Source organism: Stegodyphus dumicola, chromosome 9 (assembly GCF_044657685.1).
Source record: "Stegodyphus dumicola isolate Sdum_Otavi_A_Nest chromosome 9, ASM4465768v1".
In the NCBI taxonomy this organism is placed as follows: domain Eukaryota; kingdom Metazoa; phylum Arthropoda; class Arachnida; order Araneae; family Eresidae; genus Stegodyphus; species Stegodyphus dumicola.
Window position 1 is genome coordinate 129,960,207 of NC_140776.1, and position 14,574 is coordinate 129,974,780.

The window sequence follows — 14,574 nt, forward strand, 5'->3', positions numbered from 1 at the left end:
ACATTTTATAATAGTACTACTAAAATTATAGTTTTTACTGTCATTGCTACATTTCTAATTTTCTTATTTTACGCAAAACCCCACAGCTTTCTCGAGTACAAGCATTTCAATCTGTTGGGCAAAATCAATTAAAACTGATTCATTTATATTATGAGTGGTTAAGTGTTGCTTTGACAAAACACTTCTGTGCCAGTGTTTCAAAATTAACTCATTCATTTTTCACATTTAGCCATTTTTAAAATAATTCTTCTCTGATTGGCTACAACTTAAATCTTGTTAGGTGAGAATGAATTTTATGATTTTTATGCCTTAGACCACGAAAGTTTATCTTTCCGGCAAATCTTTCATCTGAATAAAATCTTACAGTGGTGGACAAAATTGTGGACACTTTTGGAAATTTTTATGTTTCTGAACTTTGTATGCTTATAGAAAATGTTACGTTTCGCAAAATGCAAACTTGTATATATCATTTTAAAGAGAATTTATTACTGGATTCAATACAAAACACAAAATTCAATTATTTGCAATACAATAAAAAGTTATATGTACTTTAATATAAATAAAAAACACAGTTATGAAGTGGTTTGTAATGTCTAGCTTTTCTGGCCAATCACGGTTCTTGTTCTGAGAACCAATCAAATGTTAGTAACTGCCAGTAGAAGCTGACATCATGTTTACACTTGAAACAATTCATTATTTTGCTTTGTTCTGTAGAAGGAGGACCTGCTTCTTATACACTGCAATTACAAGTAGGAATTTTTGTAAAAATTTCCAATATTTAGTCAAGAAGCAATGACATCAAATAAAAGAGTAGATTGGACACCTAGAAAGAGATGTAATATTATTGTGTTACGAGAAAGTGGTCTTTCCTATGCTGAAATTGCAAGACAGGTGGGTGGTTCAGTGACTACATCTGGAGTCCGAAAGTTTTGTTTACGATATCAGGAGACAAATTCAATAAAAAACAAAGAAGGAAAAGGCCGAAAAAGGTTCACCACATCTATTGATGACAAAAGAATAAAAAGACTATGTCTCCAAGATAGAAAAATGTCATCAGCGGCCATCAGAAGTGATCTGAATGATGCTGGTGTTTCTGCCAGTTCAAGAACAATCAGGAGAAGATTGACAGATGTTGGACTGAGAGGTAAAATTTCATGAAAAAAGCCTTATCTTAATTTTCAGCAACAAAAAAAAAAAAAAAAAAAAAAAAAAAAAAAAAGACTACAGTGGGCAAAGGAACACATTAATTGGACAGATGATCAGTGATCACAAGTTATACGTAGTGATGAAACTAAGATATCGTTATTCGGTAGTGATGGACGAAAATATGTAAGACGTAGAATAGGAGAAGAGCTACATCCTGACTGCATTCAAGCAACTGTGAAGAACCCAGTTAGTGTTATGTTTTGGTCATGCATGTCAGCAGATGATATTGGTCGCCTTCATGTCATCGATGGGACACTGAATGACAGAAAATACATTAACAGTATTCTAGAACCCAAACTTTTACCTTCCATCATGCGTTCCATCATGCTCTTTCCCAGCAATGCTTCGTTTATTTTTCAGCAGGATTCTGCTCCTTGCCACACGGCCAAAATATCGAAAGAGTGGTTTCGTACATAGAGCATTAAATTGTTGTCATGGCCAGGAAACAGTCCTTAACTCAATCCTATCGAAAATTTGTGGCACTGTTTGAAAACTCTTGTCCAAATGAGGCGCCCATCAAATGAAAGGGAACTAATTGAGGCTATAATTGTTTCCTGGCATCATGTAATAATGAAAGAAGAGCTTAAAACTCTTGTCAGTTCAATGAAACATCGATGTGAAGCTGTAATAAAAAGTAAAGGGTACCCTACTAAGTACTGATAACTCACTGCAATCATCACTATCTAATGTATATCAATAACTATTATCGTTTAACTTTTTTTTGTATTGCAAATACAGTCAAAAGTCGTTAATCCGGACTCGTCGGGACTTCGGCGATTCCGGATTATAGATCATCAATTTAAATCTCGTAAGATGGCATGCAGAAATTCTAAAATTAAAAATATAAAACCGTAATTTATGAAATAAAGAACAATTATGATCTAAAGGGTATCAAAATTTAGAAAAAAAAAAAAAAAAAAAAAACCTTAATATTTATTTGTTTACTTTATTAAACATTTTTTTCAATGTACGTTGTTTAAGTTGCTTCATTTTATGTGATAATACTTTCTCTTTAATTCTATAAACAGACATAATTTCTTGTTCAGTTACAAAGTCCCGCTGTTCAAGTCCCGTTAATTGCTGTGCCGAGAATACCGACTAACTTGTCAATCGAAATTTTTTCGTTTTCACTAACCTCTCTGTCACATTCTTCATGTCTTTATCCATTTTTTGCAGCAATTGCACTTTTTGTTTGTTGGACATCGAAACATACTTTCGTTTTGTAGATCCTTTGGAAGTTGCAGCATCGGAAATTCTATTTGACATAATCAAAAGTTCAAGTTTACTTTTATAAAATTGCCCTTACAGTCTGCAAAAAATAATAAGCCAAATCCAATTCAAAGATTAAGGAACAACGCAATCATTAACATTAACTGAAATAGATAATTAGATAATTTTAGCTTACACCGTCTGTTATACATTAAACGCGCAGGCGAAAACGTATTCTGCACTTGCGCACATGCATATGCGCAGTAGTCAAGGTTTTACGTGCACGCGTAAAACGCCTGTGCGCATGTGCCAACGCGGAAAGTTTTTATCTTTGAGGTCCGGATTATAGATCATTCCGGATTATGGGTGTCCGAATTAACGACTTTTGACTGTAATTGAATTTTGTGTTTTGTATTGAATTCAGTAATAAATTCTATTTAAAATGATATATACAAGTGTGCATTTTGTGAAACGTAACGTTTTCTATAAGCATACAAAGTTCAAAAACATAAAAATTTCCAAAAGTGTCCACAATTTTGGTCACCACTGTAGGTGCTCTTACAACAAAAAGACACTATACACTTAAAAACAGTCCTGCCTTCTCAGAAATTTATACTCAACAGGAATTCGAAATCAGGTCCAAGGCTTTTCTATTACCATGCCAACAAAGTGGAATTTACTTTAATTCTTTAGTTTAAAAAACTATTTTGATTGTGTAATTGGTATAAATTTGGCGCATGCAGTAAATCAAAAGTAACAATGAAAGAATTAATATCCAGATTTTTATTTATTTATTTTGTTACTTTTGATTGTTATAGTCAAAAATAAAATGTTTTCGGAAAGCATGTTATGTTTCCATCAAAAATTTATAATGCGGAAATTCGTACACAAATTATCCTGGGTTGAATTTTTAGCAATATGTGTATAACTGGAATTTTAGTATTATATATTAGGATATATATATGTGATATTTCTAATATGTAGTTGTGCCACCTTAGTAGAAAGATGACGCCGACACAAAATGAATTTGATGAATTCCCAATCTTTATTTTCATGCATATAAAATCATCTCGGTAGATATTTATCCAATCATAATGCATTTTAGACGGGGAATCAAAGCAGTGTGCATGTACTCTAAGCTATGATTGGTTAATCTCAGGTTGTTATATAACATAGAAGGATATCAAATTTGGGAGACTAGATGAATTAAGGAGGGAAAGCACCAAATCTAGAATCATTAATTTTCAGGTCGCCAGTTATTTTTAAAGCAGCTATCATATTTCTTACGTATATGCTTTCATTAGGCACTAATCAAAACTAATTCGTAACTGTAGTGACGTACAGGTTTGCCATTTTAGCTTCATTGGCGAAACTAAGAAACCTTGCTGAGAAAGTAATGGCTCAAAAGGCTAAAATTTGGAACAAAAAGATGGAATTTTGAAGCCATAAGAAAAACTTTAAAAAATATTTCAATGATTTCTTTTTTTTTTTTTTTTTTTATTTTAGATAAAGAAAAAGATTACTTTATTAATTGAATGAAATTTTAAGTAAATTGACTCTTTAAAACAAAATTAGGAATAAAGAAGTATTCACTGTTAGATTTTAACATACTTTTCTTCATCTAGGAGTATTCACTGTTAAATTTTAAAATCAATTAATCTTAAAGAAATGAAACTAAAAAAGGTGCCTAAAAAGATTTTATCCCCCCAACCCCGAAGAACTGGCATTGAAGATGATTGAATTCTTCTGCTGTTATGCTAAATTTTCATTAAATTTTTTTAAATGGGGTTTTGCTTGTTTGAAAAGTATTGGTTTTAACATTTTTAAAACTCTTTGTTGCATTTATAAGATTATTTGAAATTTATTAATCATGAATTTCAATTTTTGGTTTTTGTGATAAATTAGTTCTAAATTTTTTAAATAAATAAATGTCTTTAATGATAAATTTTCAGCAGCTTAATGCCAGAAATACTAGGCATGGTTATATTTTATATATATATATATGTATAGTGATAGTGATTCAGTGCTTGAAACATTTTAAACACATCATTATAAATATGTTTAAATTTAACGTGACTTGTAAAGTTGAAGGATATTACAGAGAGCTAATATGTTTTAAAAAAGATTTTGCAACTAAGCTCAGTTTAAAGGAATAAATTGGAAGAAAAGTATGTTGATTTTATTTAGTGTATTTGAAATGTTTGGCAGATCACTGATATCTTCATATGTGCAAAACCTTAACTAAAAGAGAAAAACTTTTTTTAAAGTAGTCACTTGCCGGTGCAGGCATTTCTGCCAACATTGAGAGACAGTGAAGCTTCCTCTTCATGTCTAGTTCCTGAATACCCAGAATAATTGCTGAAAGAAAAGACCTTAATGTACCTTATTTAGCAGACATTCCCTGATTCTGAACAAAAAGTCTTGATCCGTAAGTTTCTACTAATAGGAAGTTTGATTGCATTACAATCAATTTAAAATTAAAAAAATTAGGAAGTAAAATTGAGAAATATTTTAGTATTTTTACATTACCACGAATTTTTACTAGTACTAAGGCACACTGGAAGATAATTTTAGAGCATTTCATACTAATTACATTTTCTCATTTATAGTTTTAAAATAATTAAGCAAATGAAAAAGCTTCATCTAGGAGTATTTGCAGTCTTTTATTAATATGTGTAGGATAAAACTTCTCTGCATGGTTACGGCATACTAAAAATGGCCATCTCCTATTTAGCTGCATTTGTTTTTGATACATTATCTATTCTTCAAACTATGAAACTTAATTATGGTACATAGGCAACCCAAAATGGCAAATACTTATCAAAATTTTGAATAGAATTTACAGTTGTAAATAAGTTATAAGAAATTGCCAGTTTGCCTATAGCTATTCACATCTTCTGAACTGAAAAAAACCTAATATTTCTGTTAATTCTTTGTTGCAGCAGTTATTTTATATTGAGGTGAAACCAACAATGTAAATTTCACATTAACCACTCACTGAGTTTATCATCACAGAAATGAAGTGGGTCTAGTATGATATTCCCAAGTGCACCAGATATTGATTGTCATCATGTGACTCTGTACCTCGACCACTTCTACACCCACACAAGATCATAGATCATACCTTATGTCAAGCTACTGCACCAGTCCACACCATCACTTAAGGGCCGGTACTCACATCAGTTTAGAATCTTGTTGTTAACATGGCTTATTTGTTGAAAATAAGGAAGCTTTGCTAAGTGGTCTGATGTTTGTATCACAAATTTAGATTACTTACGAATATCTGGAACTACATATTATTGCAAACAGTTTAGTAAAAGATATCAAATTTTTAGGATATACTAAACTCTGGCAATCAGGCACATAACCATTCTTCAGACAACAGAGCCAGCACTACTGGCCTTAGCTCTGTCATGCACCCATGCTCATAACAAGTCCTTCAGTCAAGTAATATTTTCATTTTCATGTGCATTCTTTTTGTTAGATTCTAAGTTCTGATAACTGTTGTAGACAAATTGTGAGATTAAAAAACATTTTTTTAACCTCAATTTTAAAATATCCCTTGTGAAATTTGCCAGCAGTGGAAGAAAATGCAGCCAAATTTCTGTAAGAATATAGTATTTTGCTGCTATGTTAAAGAGAACAATGATGAAATGTGTTTGGTAGATAACCAGTGAGCAATGTCAAGTTTCGGCCACTCTCTGATGCATTTTAAAGCAAAAACAGGTCACAGTGCTCACGGAGAGAGGAACAGCACTAAAAAATGTGCGTTTTTTTAATGAACCACATAATCTGTATTTAATAATTAAAGTTTGCATTTTAAGTCTTAAAGTGTGTTTTCATTTGATGTGTCAATAATGTTTGCTGTTCTGCAATAAATATTGGTAGTTTGAGAATTAAAAAAGTCAGAAAAATTACCAACTTATATCCAATAAATTGGTTTTACCTTAAAACCTGCAATCATTTACAGATGTAATGTTTACATCAGTAAAAAAACTGCTAAATTGCACTGAGATTGTTGCGTTAATGTATCAGTCCTTTGTATCATAAAAGTTTATGCAGGGATGAAAAACTAAACCTATTAGCAATTACTATTGAAAGATCGGGAAATACTAAAGATTTCAAATGAATAGAAGCCCCAAATTAAATACAAATAAAAGCAGAATTAGAATTGAAAATAAAATAAAAGATTTGAAACAAGTTTAATAGTGTCTAAGAAATTTAACACATCAAGAAAGCTATCAATTATGACTAGATAAAGAAATTAGCTCACTACTTTAAATACCCCCCTCAAAAAGAAAACTTTTTTTTCCCCTCTCCCATTTTCCCTTTAGGAATCCTTTTTAAAGCTGTAAAGTGAGCTTCTTTTAATTTTGCTATCTCTAATTCATGAAATTTAGAGAATGTATGTTTAATTATGTCTTTTTATATAAGAATTTTATTTTATTATGATGAAATTCATGCATCTTGAATTTTATTTCACTATTTCTTCTGTTTATTGTTTTTTCTTTCCTTTTCCTTTTTTTTTTAGAGAGATAATGTTTTAATTTTTATTACTAGTTTGGTAAAATAAATTATTTTGCCTTCAGATATAAAAAATAGAATAATATGAAGTAAATTGCATTTATAACCTCATAACATAATAAAATTATTATCCATATGTAATAAAATTATATATCCATATATATATTTATAATTACAGAATGATGGTTGTATCATCTTTGCTACCAGAGCAATTGTGGAACTGCAACACTTTCTAAGAAAAGAGTTCAAAGATGATGTTACAATATGCACTTTATGTCAAAATATAGTATTCCAAGTACGTATTTGATTTTATGAAGAAATTTTTATACTACTGTGTTAATCTCTAAGTGGGAGGAAAATATTGTTACGTTTTTCCTTTTCTGACACCAGTTGTTGCGTTATTTTCTTCATTCACGTTCGTACGGGGTTCGTGGATTCGGAGTGAATAACGACAACACTTGATGAAGTATCGAAACACACTTTATTTAGCCAATATTAATCAGGACAGCTCTAAAAACACTTTTTACAGTTGTCGGAGATCTACTATAAATACGCTGGAACAATCAGCGACACAGCCTTCACACTGTCAGGTAATAACAGTGGAGACAGCTTCACTGCAAAGCATCAGAGTACAGCTTCCAACTGTTTGGTCGCTCTTAGAACTCCACGTACTCTCGCGACTCTCCACGCAATGCATTCGACGATACACAAGAGTATAGCTTTCGACTCAGCACAGTCTAAGACAAAACTTGACGATGCACTAATTCGCGATACACTAAAAGACTCTCTCGATGCATTGGACGGCCAACTCGGCGCTAGACTTCGAGAAACTCGCTCAATGACTGACTATCAGCTCACTAGACGAGGCACACACACTCTCGATGAGAGACACACACTAACTGACTGCAGACCTGCAGGGTTCATATAGCTTTCGGCTTGAGTTCGAGAACATTCTGGTCTAAACCGGTAAGAATTCGTTCCAGAAATTTCTCCATCCGTCCATGGGACATGGCCAATTTTGTCGTCAAACGGGCGATTTCTCGCCAAATATGGCAACCCTACCTTCCTTTGCCATTTTATGGCAACCCTAAAACTGCTTTGAGGGGAAGCTATCTTACCGCGCCTTTACATTTCGTAACACTGCCCCCTCCCAAGGTTTGCACGTCCCGTGCAGTACAACCCTTGGTCAGAAGCATAATTCGATACAAACAAAAGGCTCTAAAACAAACAAATAATATAACTAAAGAAGCAAATATTTACACTATATACAAGTTATATACACAAATTAGGTAAAAAAAAACTCATGTACAAGAATTATGGGTACCCAAGATTGCAAAGCATTATAAAAATTTAAAAAAAAAAAAAAAAAAAAAAAAAAAAACACCGGTTACATATAGTGAAATAAATGTAAAAAATGGGAACTACCATATTTATTTATTACGTGCTTCACCAGTATGTACCTTACGGAATGAGAAGCACTAAGTACTATGGCCATAGTATGGGGCTAATCTGTCGTAATGAACTACCTTGGGTTTTGAATTGGGGATTTACGGATCTGTATCACAACGTCGTTCAATCTGTTGAGGATTGTATGGGACCCTCCCAATGCGACTGCAGTTTGGGAGAAACACCCTTATGACGACTTGGATTTCAGAGCCCAAACCTTGTCGTTTTCCTGGAATTGATGCTCGGTGGCTCTTGCGTCGTATCTCTTCTTCATCCTGTCCGTCAAGATGTTGATCCGCTCTCGAGCAAACCTGTGTACTGTTTCCAACCGGGCCTGGAGGTCTTGCACATACTTGTCAGGCGAGGAATGTACATCCGGAGGGCGGCCAAAGAGCAGGTCACTTGGCAGACGGAGATCGCTACCGAAGAGCATCTGGGATGGAGAATAGCCGGTGCTTTTGTGGACGGCACTACGGTAAGCAAGCAGGAACAGGGGTAGCTTGCAATCCCAGTCTTCTTGGTTTTTGGAAACCATGAGCAAGAGGTGGTTCAGGATTGCACGGTTAAACCTCTCCACCGTGCCATCAGACTGCAGATGTAACGGGGTCGTCTGCGTTTTCTTGATTTCCAACAAGTCGCAGAGTCCCTTGAACACAGCCGAAGTGAAGTTCCTGCCTTGGTCGGAATGAATCTGGAGAGGGGTCCCAAATCTGGACACCCAAGTCTGTAACAGAACTTCAGCTGTCGTGAATAGCCTCTTGATCTGGAACTGGGTAAGCTTCGGGCCACTTTGTAAAGTAATCCATGACAACGAGGGTGTATTTGTTGCCATCCGTGGTCCGCGGAAAAGGTCCAAGTATGTCGAGGGCAATTCGCTCGAAAGGCGCTCCTACATTGTATCCCTGCAGCCTTCCTCGGCTACGTCCCTTCGGTCCTTTCCTGGCTGCACAAACATCACAAGATCAGCACCACTTCTCAACATCGTTTCTCGACAAACTCCAGAAAAAGCGCTCTCGAACCTTGTTTAGTATCTTCATACAGCCGAAATGCCCTTTGGTTGAGCTGCTGTGTATTTCCTTCAGAACATCAGGTATCCGGTTTCGAGGAAGCAGCAGCTGCCATCTCTTATTACAGGGTTGCCACTCAAACAGGAGAATGAAATTCCCTGACTTTTCCAGGTTTTCCAGGTGTGTTTCAAGAAAATTCCAGTCTATCCGCATAATGTACGTTGGCTGTGCTAAGAGGTAAATTAATTATGGTATTACTTGTATTGTGTAGCAGATTCACTTAATTATTCAATAAATCCCAGAGGACATTTATTCTTAATTATTCTTGGTATACTTTGATAATTTTGTTTAGTTTTCCACTTAAGAAACTTAATAAAATTTAAGATATATACATTGGATAACAAATGTATGTTTTATTTAATCAGGGTTGCCACGCTACCTGGAAAACCGGGAGAACCGGGAAAAGTCAGGGAATTCGAAAATTGACCAAAAAATTCAGGGAAAAGTCAGGGAATTTAAGTATTTTTGTCAAAATCTGGAAAAGTCAGGGAAGTTCATACAACGATCCCGCCAAAAAAAAGCGATTTTTGCGCCGACGTCGGAAGAGATAACTTTTTTGGCGAATTGCCTATCACGTGAGTGTCTTCTGGCATAGAGCCAATTTTCGCAGCTCCAATTTGATTGCCTTTTAGAAAGGCAAAGCAAGCAAGTTTCCCGCAACTTTTGGTTTCGAGTATTCTCGAGAATCGCATGTGCAGTGCATGAACTAAAGAAAGTACCTGTTCTCGTATAAAACAAAATGGGTTTAATCTTAGTATACGGTACCATGGAGGTTAGAATCAAAGAATATGTATTGTAAAGAAGGAAAACCTCTCTGCAACAGACATGGCTCCGTTCCATCATAGAGGGAAACAGCTATGCATGCGTGATATATCTGCCGCCAAAGCTGGAAACCGGTGTCGAAGTTCGAAGGTCACGTTATCAAGAGTTCATTAAATGAATATCCTTTAAAATTTCTTTAACCACTTGCGCTAAAAAGACGTGCCACGCACGTCGAGATGTTTTTGTCTCAAACTGAGAGCGACGTGAACACCACGTCGATAAGCATTTATCGCAAAAATGAAAATAACATGGTGCACACGTCGCCTAACAACGAGATTGTTTATTTCTCGAGTTACAGCTCTGGATTGCACTCGCAGATGTGGAGCGGCGTAAATGAGACACTTTACCACTTGCTATATTGTAGTGCACGGCACAAGAAAATATTTTTTGGCGCAAGTAAATTAATTCATAGGTTAGTAATTTTCAGGGGGGGGGGGAAACTACGAAAATCCGTTTTTAAAATGATTGCGAAAAATCCAAGAAGAAACGTTTGGATTTTTCGCAGTAATTTAAAAACGGATTTTCGTAGCTTTCTTTTTGTCAAAGAACGTTTCTTCTTAACACGTTTCTCAATTTCCGGTACACATCGCGGAGAGGGAAATTCTGGCCGCCAGGTTCCGTCGCCAAATCCCTTGGCAAATTTTCCCTCCGCATTCTAGCGGCGTAATAGCATTTTACTTGTATGGAAAATTTTCTTCTTTACATAGACCAAAGAATTAGAGATTCTTTGCATAGACGTTTTTTGGTTAAAATAATCTCCATGTATGGATTTGGCGACATGATGATGCGCAGTAAACGGGTCATTTTGGTCTTGGTGACAATTTTCAAAATCGTGCCAAAGCCTTACCGTATACTAGAATTTTACCGCAAAATCTTTTAAAACTTTTCTTTTTAATAAATACCTTGCCATTTTGCAGTAAAATAAAAAATAGTAATCTGTCATCTAGGCTAACCATGTAATATAACTATATTCGCTAAAATATCGTTGACTATTCTAATTCAATTTTTAAGTAATTATCTAGCGTGGCAACCCTGTTATTAGTTCCATGGTCACTTTCCCATAGTCGATATAAGACTCCATTTCGGAAGTGGAATGAATCCGAGAGAGCCCAGTACCTTTTAGTTGCAGGACTGAAAATGGAAATGTCCTGCCACTTGGTTTTTGTACTGGATGATTCCTTCAGTTCTATTATTGGCCTAATGTCAGGATCCGCTGATTGGTCTTCTCTAACTTTTTCATCACTGCACGGTTCTGGATCAGTTGATGTTGAAGGTGTTACTTGCCGGATAATCGAATTCGCCAACCTGTACTTAGCCTTGGCTCTTGAACAATGGCTGCAGTGTGCAGGACAAGGTTTCCTGGATAACGCATCAACATTTCCGTGGGAGGAGCCTTTACAATGTTTTTATCTCAAAGTCATATTCCTGGAGTCTTTGAATCCATCTGGCTATTTGTCCTTCAGGATTTTTGAAATTCAGTAGCCAGGTTAGAGAAGCATGGTCAGTCCGCAATAAGAATTTTCTGCCATAGAGATAATGATGGAAATGTTCTATAGCCTTTACGATAGCAAGCAATTTTTTACGGGTGACGCAATAATTCCTTTCCGGTTTGGACAAGCATTGACTCCAGTAGGCTATTACTCGCTCTTGACCATTAATCATTTGAGAAAGGACAGCTCAAAACTCGACGATGCACTAAAAGACTCTCTCGATGCACTGGACGGCCAACTTGGCGCTAGACTTCGAGACACTCACTCAATGACTGACTATCAGCAAGGCATACACACTCTCGATGAGAGACACACACTAACTGACTGCAGACCTGCAGGGTTCATATAGCTTTCGGCTTGAGTTCGAGAACATTCTGGTCTAAACCGGTAAGAATTCGTTCCAGAAATTTCTCCATCCGTCCATGGGACATGGCCAATTTTGTCGCCAAACGAGCGATTTCTCGCCAAATATGGCAACCCTACCTTCCTTTGCCATTTTATGGCAATCTTAAAACTGCTTTGCGGAGAAGCTATCTTACCGTGCCTGTACATTTCGTAACAATATAACACAGCTTAGTAAGATTCCTAGGCTTAAACGAAAAATGTAATAATAATGAAAGATGACAATAAATGCTACTCTTGTGCAATAGTCAGACTCAAAATCTGTTCCTCCCAAAGTCCTGAAGCATCCATATTTATAAATTTCTGTTTGAAAGAAATTCTTCTTCATCCATTTCTCTTCAATTAAATTTATTCAAAAAATGTCTTGGAACTGGATTTCCTGAAGGCATTTCACATCTAAAAAAATCTTTTAGCTCTAGTTAATGTTCCCAATTTCGCTTTGACTAATCACTTTTTACCGTCAAACTGTTCAATAATTTGTTTTTTAGTTGCTTTCTGTTCACTTTTCAGTCTATAGGTGGCACTAGTGGCTTTGCTTTCTGTCATTTAGAATATTCTCAAATTTCTGTCTATTGCTTTCACTCTAGCAGTTGAAGAAGAAGAGTTTTGAAACTAGAGTAAATTTTCACATGTTACGCCAATTGTTTTTTACTTGTTGATCTTCAATGTCTTTTTTTAGGGAGGATTACATGTGTTTAATTTAAGGTTTTTGTATTTATTCTCTTATGACATAATTTCAGGTCAGATGTTTAATCTTTTTATATCAAGTCTGAGCTAGGTAACTATTTATAAACAACATGGTAAGCTTTAGATGCACTGTATGGTAAAATTCTTCAGAATTTGCACCATGCAATTATTTTGTAATTTCATTTTTTGGGTGAAAAAGGCATCAATATATTTCTACACTTTTTAAGAAGGTGCATTATTTTTATTTAACAACAGGAACAGGTGCTTAATTTTGACCAAAATTTGCAAATGATAATTAATTTTATTCAGCTGACATTTACATCCATTTTCTGTGACTACTATTCTAACAGAATTAACATTTTGGATGAATATATAAGGTGGTCATGTAAAAAAACTTCCTCGATATGAACCCTTAATAGCCTATTCACTGAACCAATAAAAATTTAATTTCAGATATTGTCATTTGAAGGTATGCACTCAAGATTATGATTGCAGACAATGTAGACAGATGTCTTGCTTTGCACATGCTAAGTTTTTCTGTGTGCAGGGCAGAAAATCAATTTGAAACAATAATCTCTCAAGATTATAGTCACAGTGAAAAATTTTGAAATTTTCAAATGGCAACACTTTTTTCCTGCAAAACTTGATCACTCCATGACAAAACTTAAATTATATGATAGATGCATGACAAAAACTGATGGCATAAAACATTTCTAAAGAAGAGCATTTTAAAGGACCAATGACAGCACAGAGAGGAGGTACATTAATACATTTTGCATAATTCACAGGGATAGACAGTAAAAGCACCAATCACAGAACACCACGTGCAAAGCCATGACGGGCATCCCATATACGCATTCCCTAAGAACGTCTCTTACAGCCGGGCGTCCCATAGCCATGACCGAGCATTGCCATCCATTAGCAAAAGCTCTGGGCCAATAACACCCCTAAACAGTGTAACTTAGAGTTCTAATACCTCGTCCACATACTTCCAAGCAGTTACAGAACATCCTTGAAAGATATGTTGCTTAGTGCAGCTATTTGTCATTATTCCTTTCCAAATCATTAACCTATGGCCACTGAAAAGGGATATTTCATGGACAAGGACAATGGAAGGCAAGTTGCGTGTTCCTTCATTTCTCCATATCAAAGCACATCTAGAATCACTGTTCAGACTATATCGGAAGTTAGTAAATGATACTGAGGCCTAGTTGTCTTGGCGCCAATGAATATGATGATGGCACCAGTTTAAACAGGCCCCTCTGGGAGCTGGAAAGAGTGGCACACAAACCATTGGTTTTCTTGCATACAGTCTAACCTGTTAAGCTTTTAAACAACAGTAGAATGCCTAATTGGAGTTCCCGTGGTAGCATGAAGGTCTAAAACCAAATCTCTTGTAGTTGCTTTGCAGTTTCTTTGAGCCAACAACGACGGAAAATGGTCTTCTGATGCAGGTGTCGATCTTGGTTGTCCTTGACTAGGCTATCTATCAACTGAACCAGTGTTTAAAAAGCAGCTCCAAACTCTTGATATGACACTTTGAGGACTATTAAGATCTTGGGCGACCTCAATCCGTGTTCGACCTCTCTCAATTCTACTAATTATTCACCACTTTTGACCTTCACTCAAATGATGCGTTTAAACCATAACTACTGAATATGGATCGCTCTCAGAAACCGCAACACTACAGACTGGAATTCCAACATGTATCCAATCACCGA

At 35.4% G+C, this 14,574-nt stretch overlaps 1 protein-coding gene across 1 annotated transcript in view; it reads left to right on the forward strand.

Moving 5' to 3' along the window:
- The window catches only part of Nse1 (SMC5-SMC6 complex component Non-SMC element 1), a 57,408-nt gene that overhangs the window by 26,946 nt on the left and 15,888 nt on the right, over window positions 1–14,574 (forward strand). Inside the window, exon 5 of the mRNA XM_035356768.2 lies at window positions 7,118–7,234. Coding sequence (XP_035212659.1) covers window positions 7,118–7,234 — 117 coding nt within the window. The remainder of the gene's footprint in view (window positions 1–7,117; window positions 7,235–14,574) is intronic.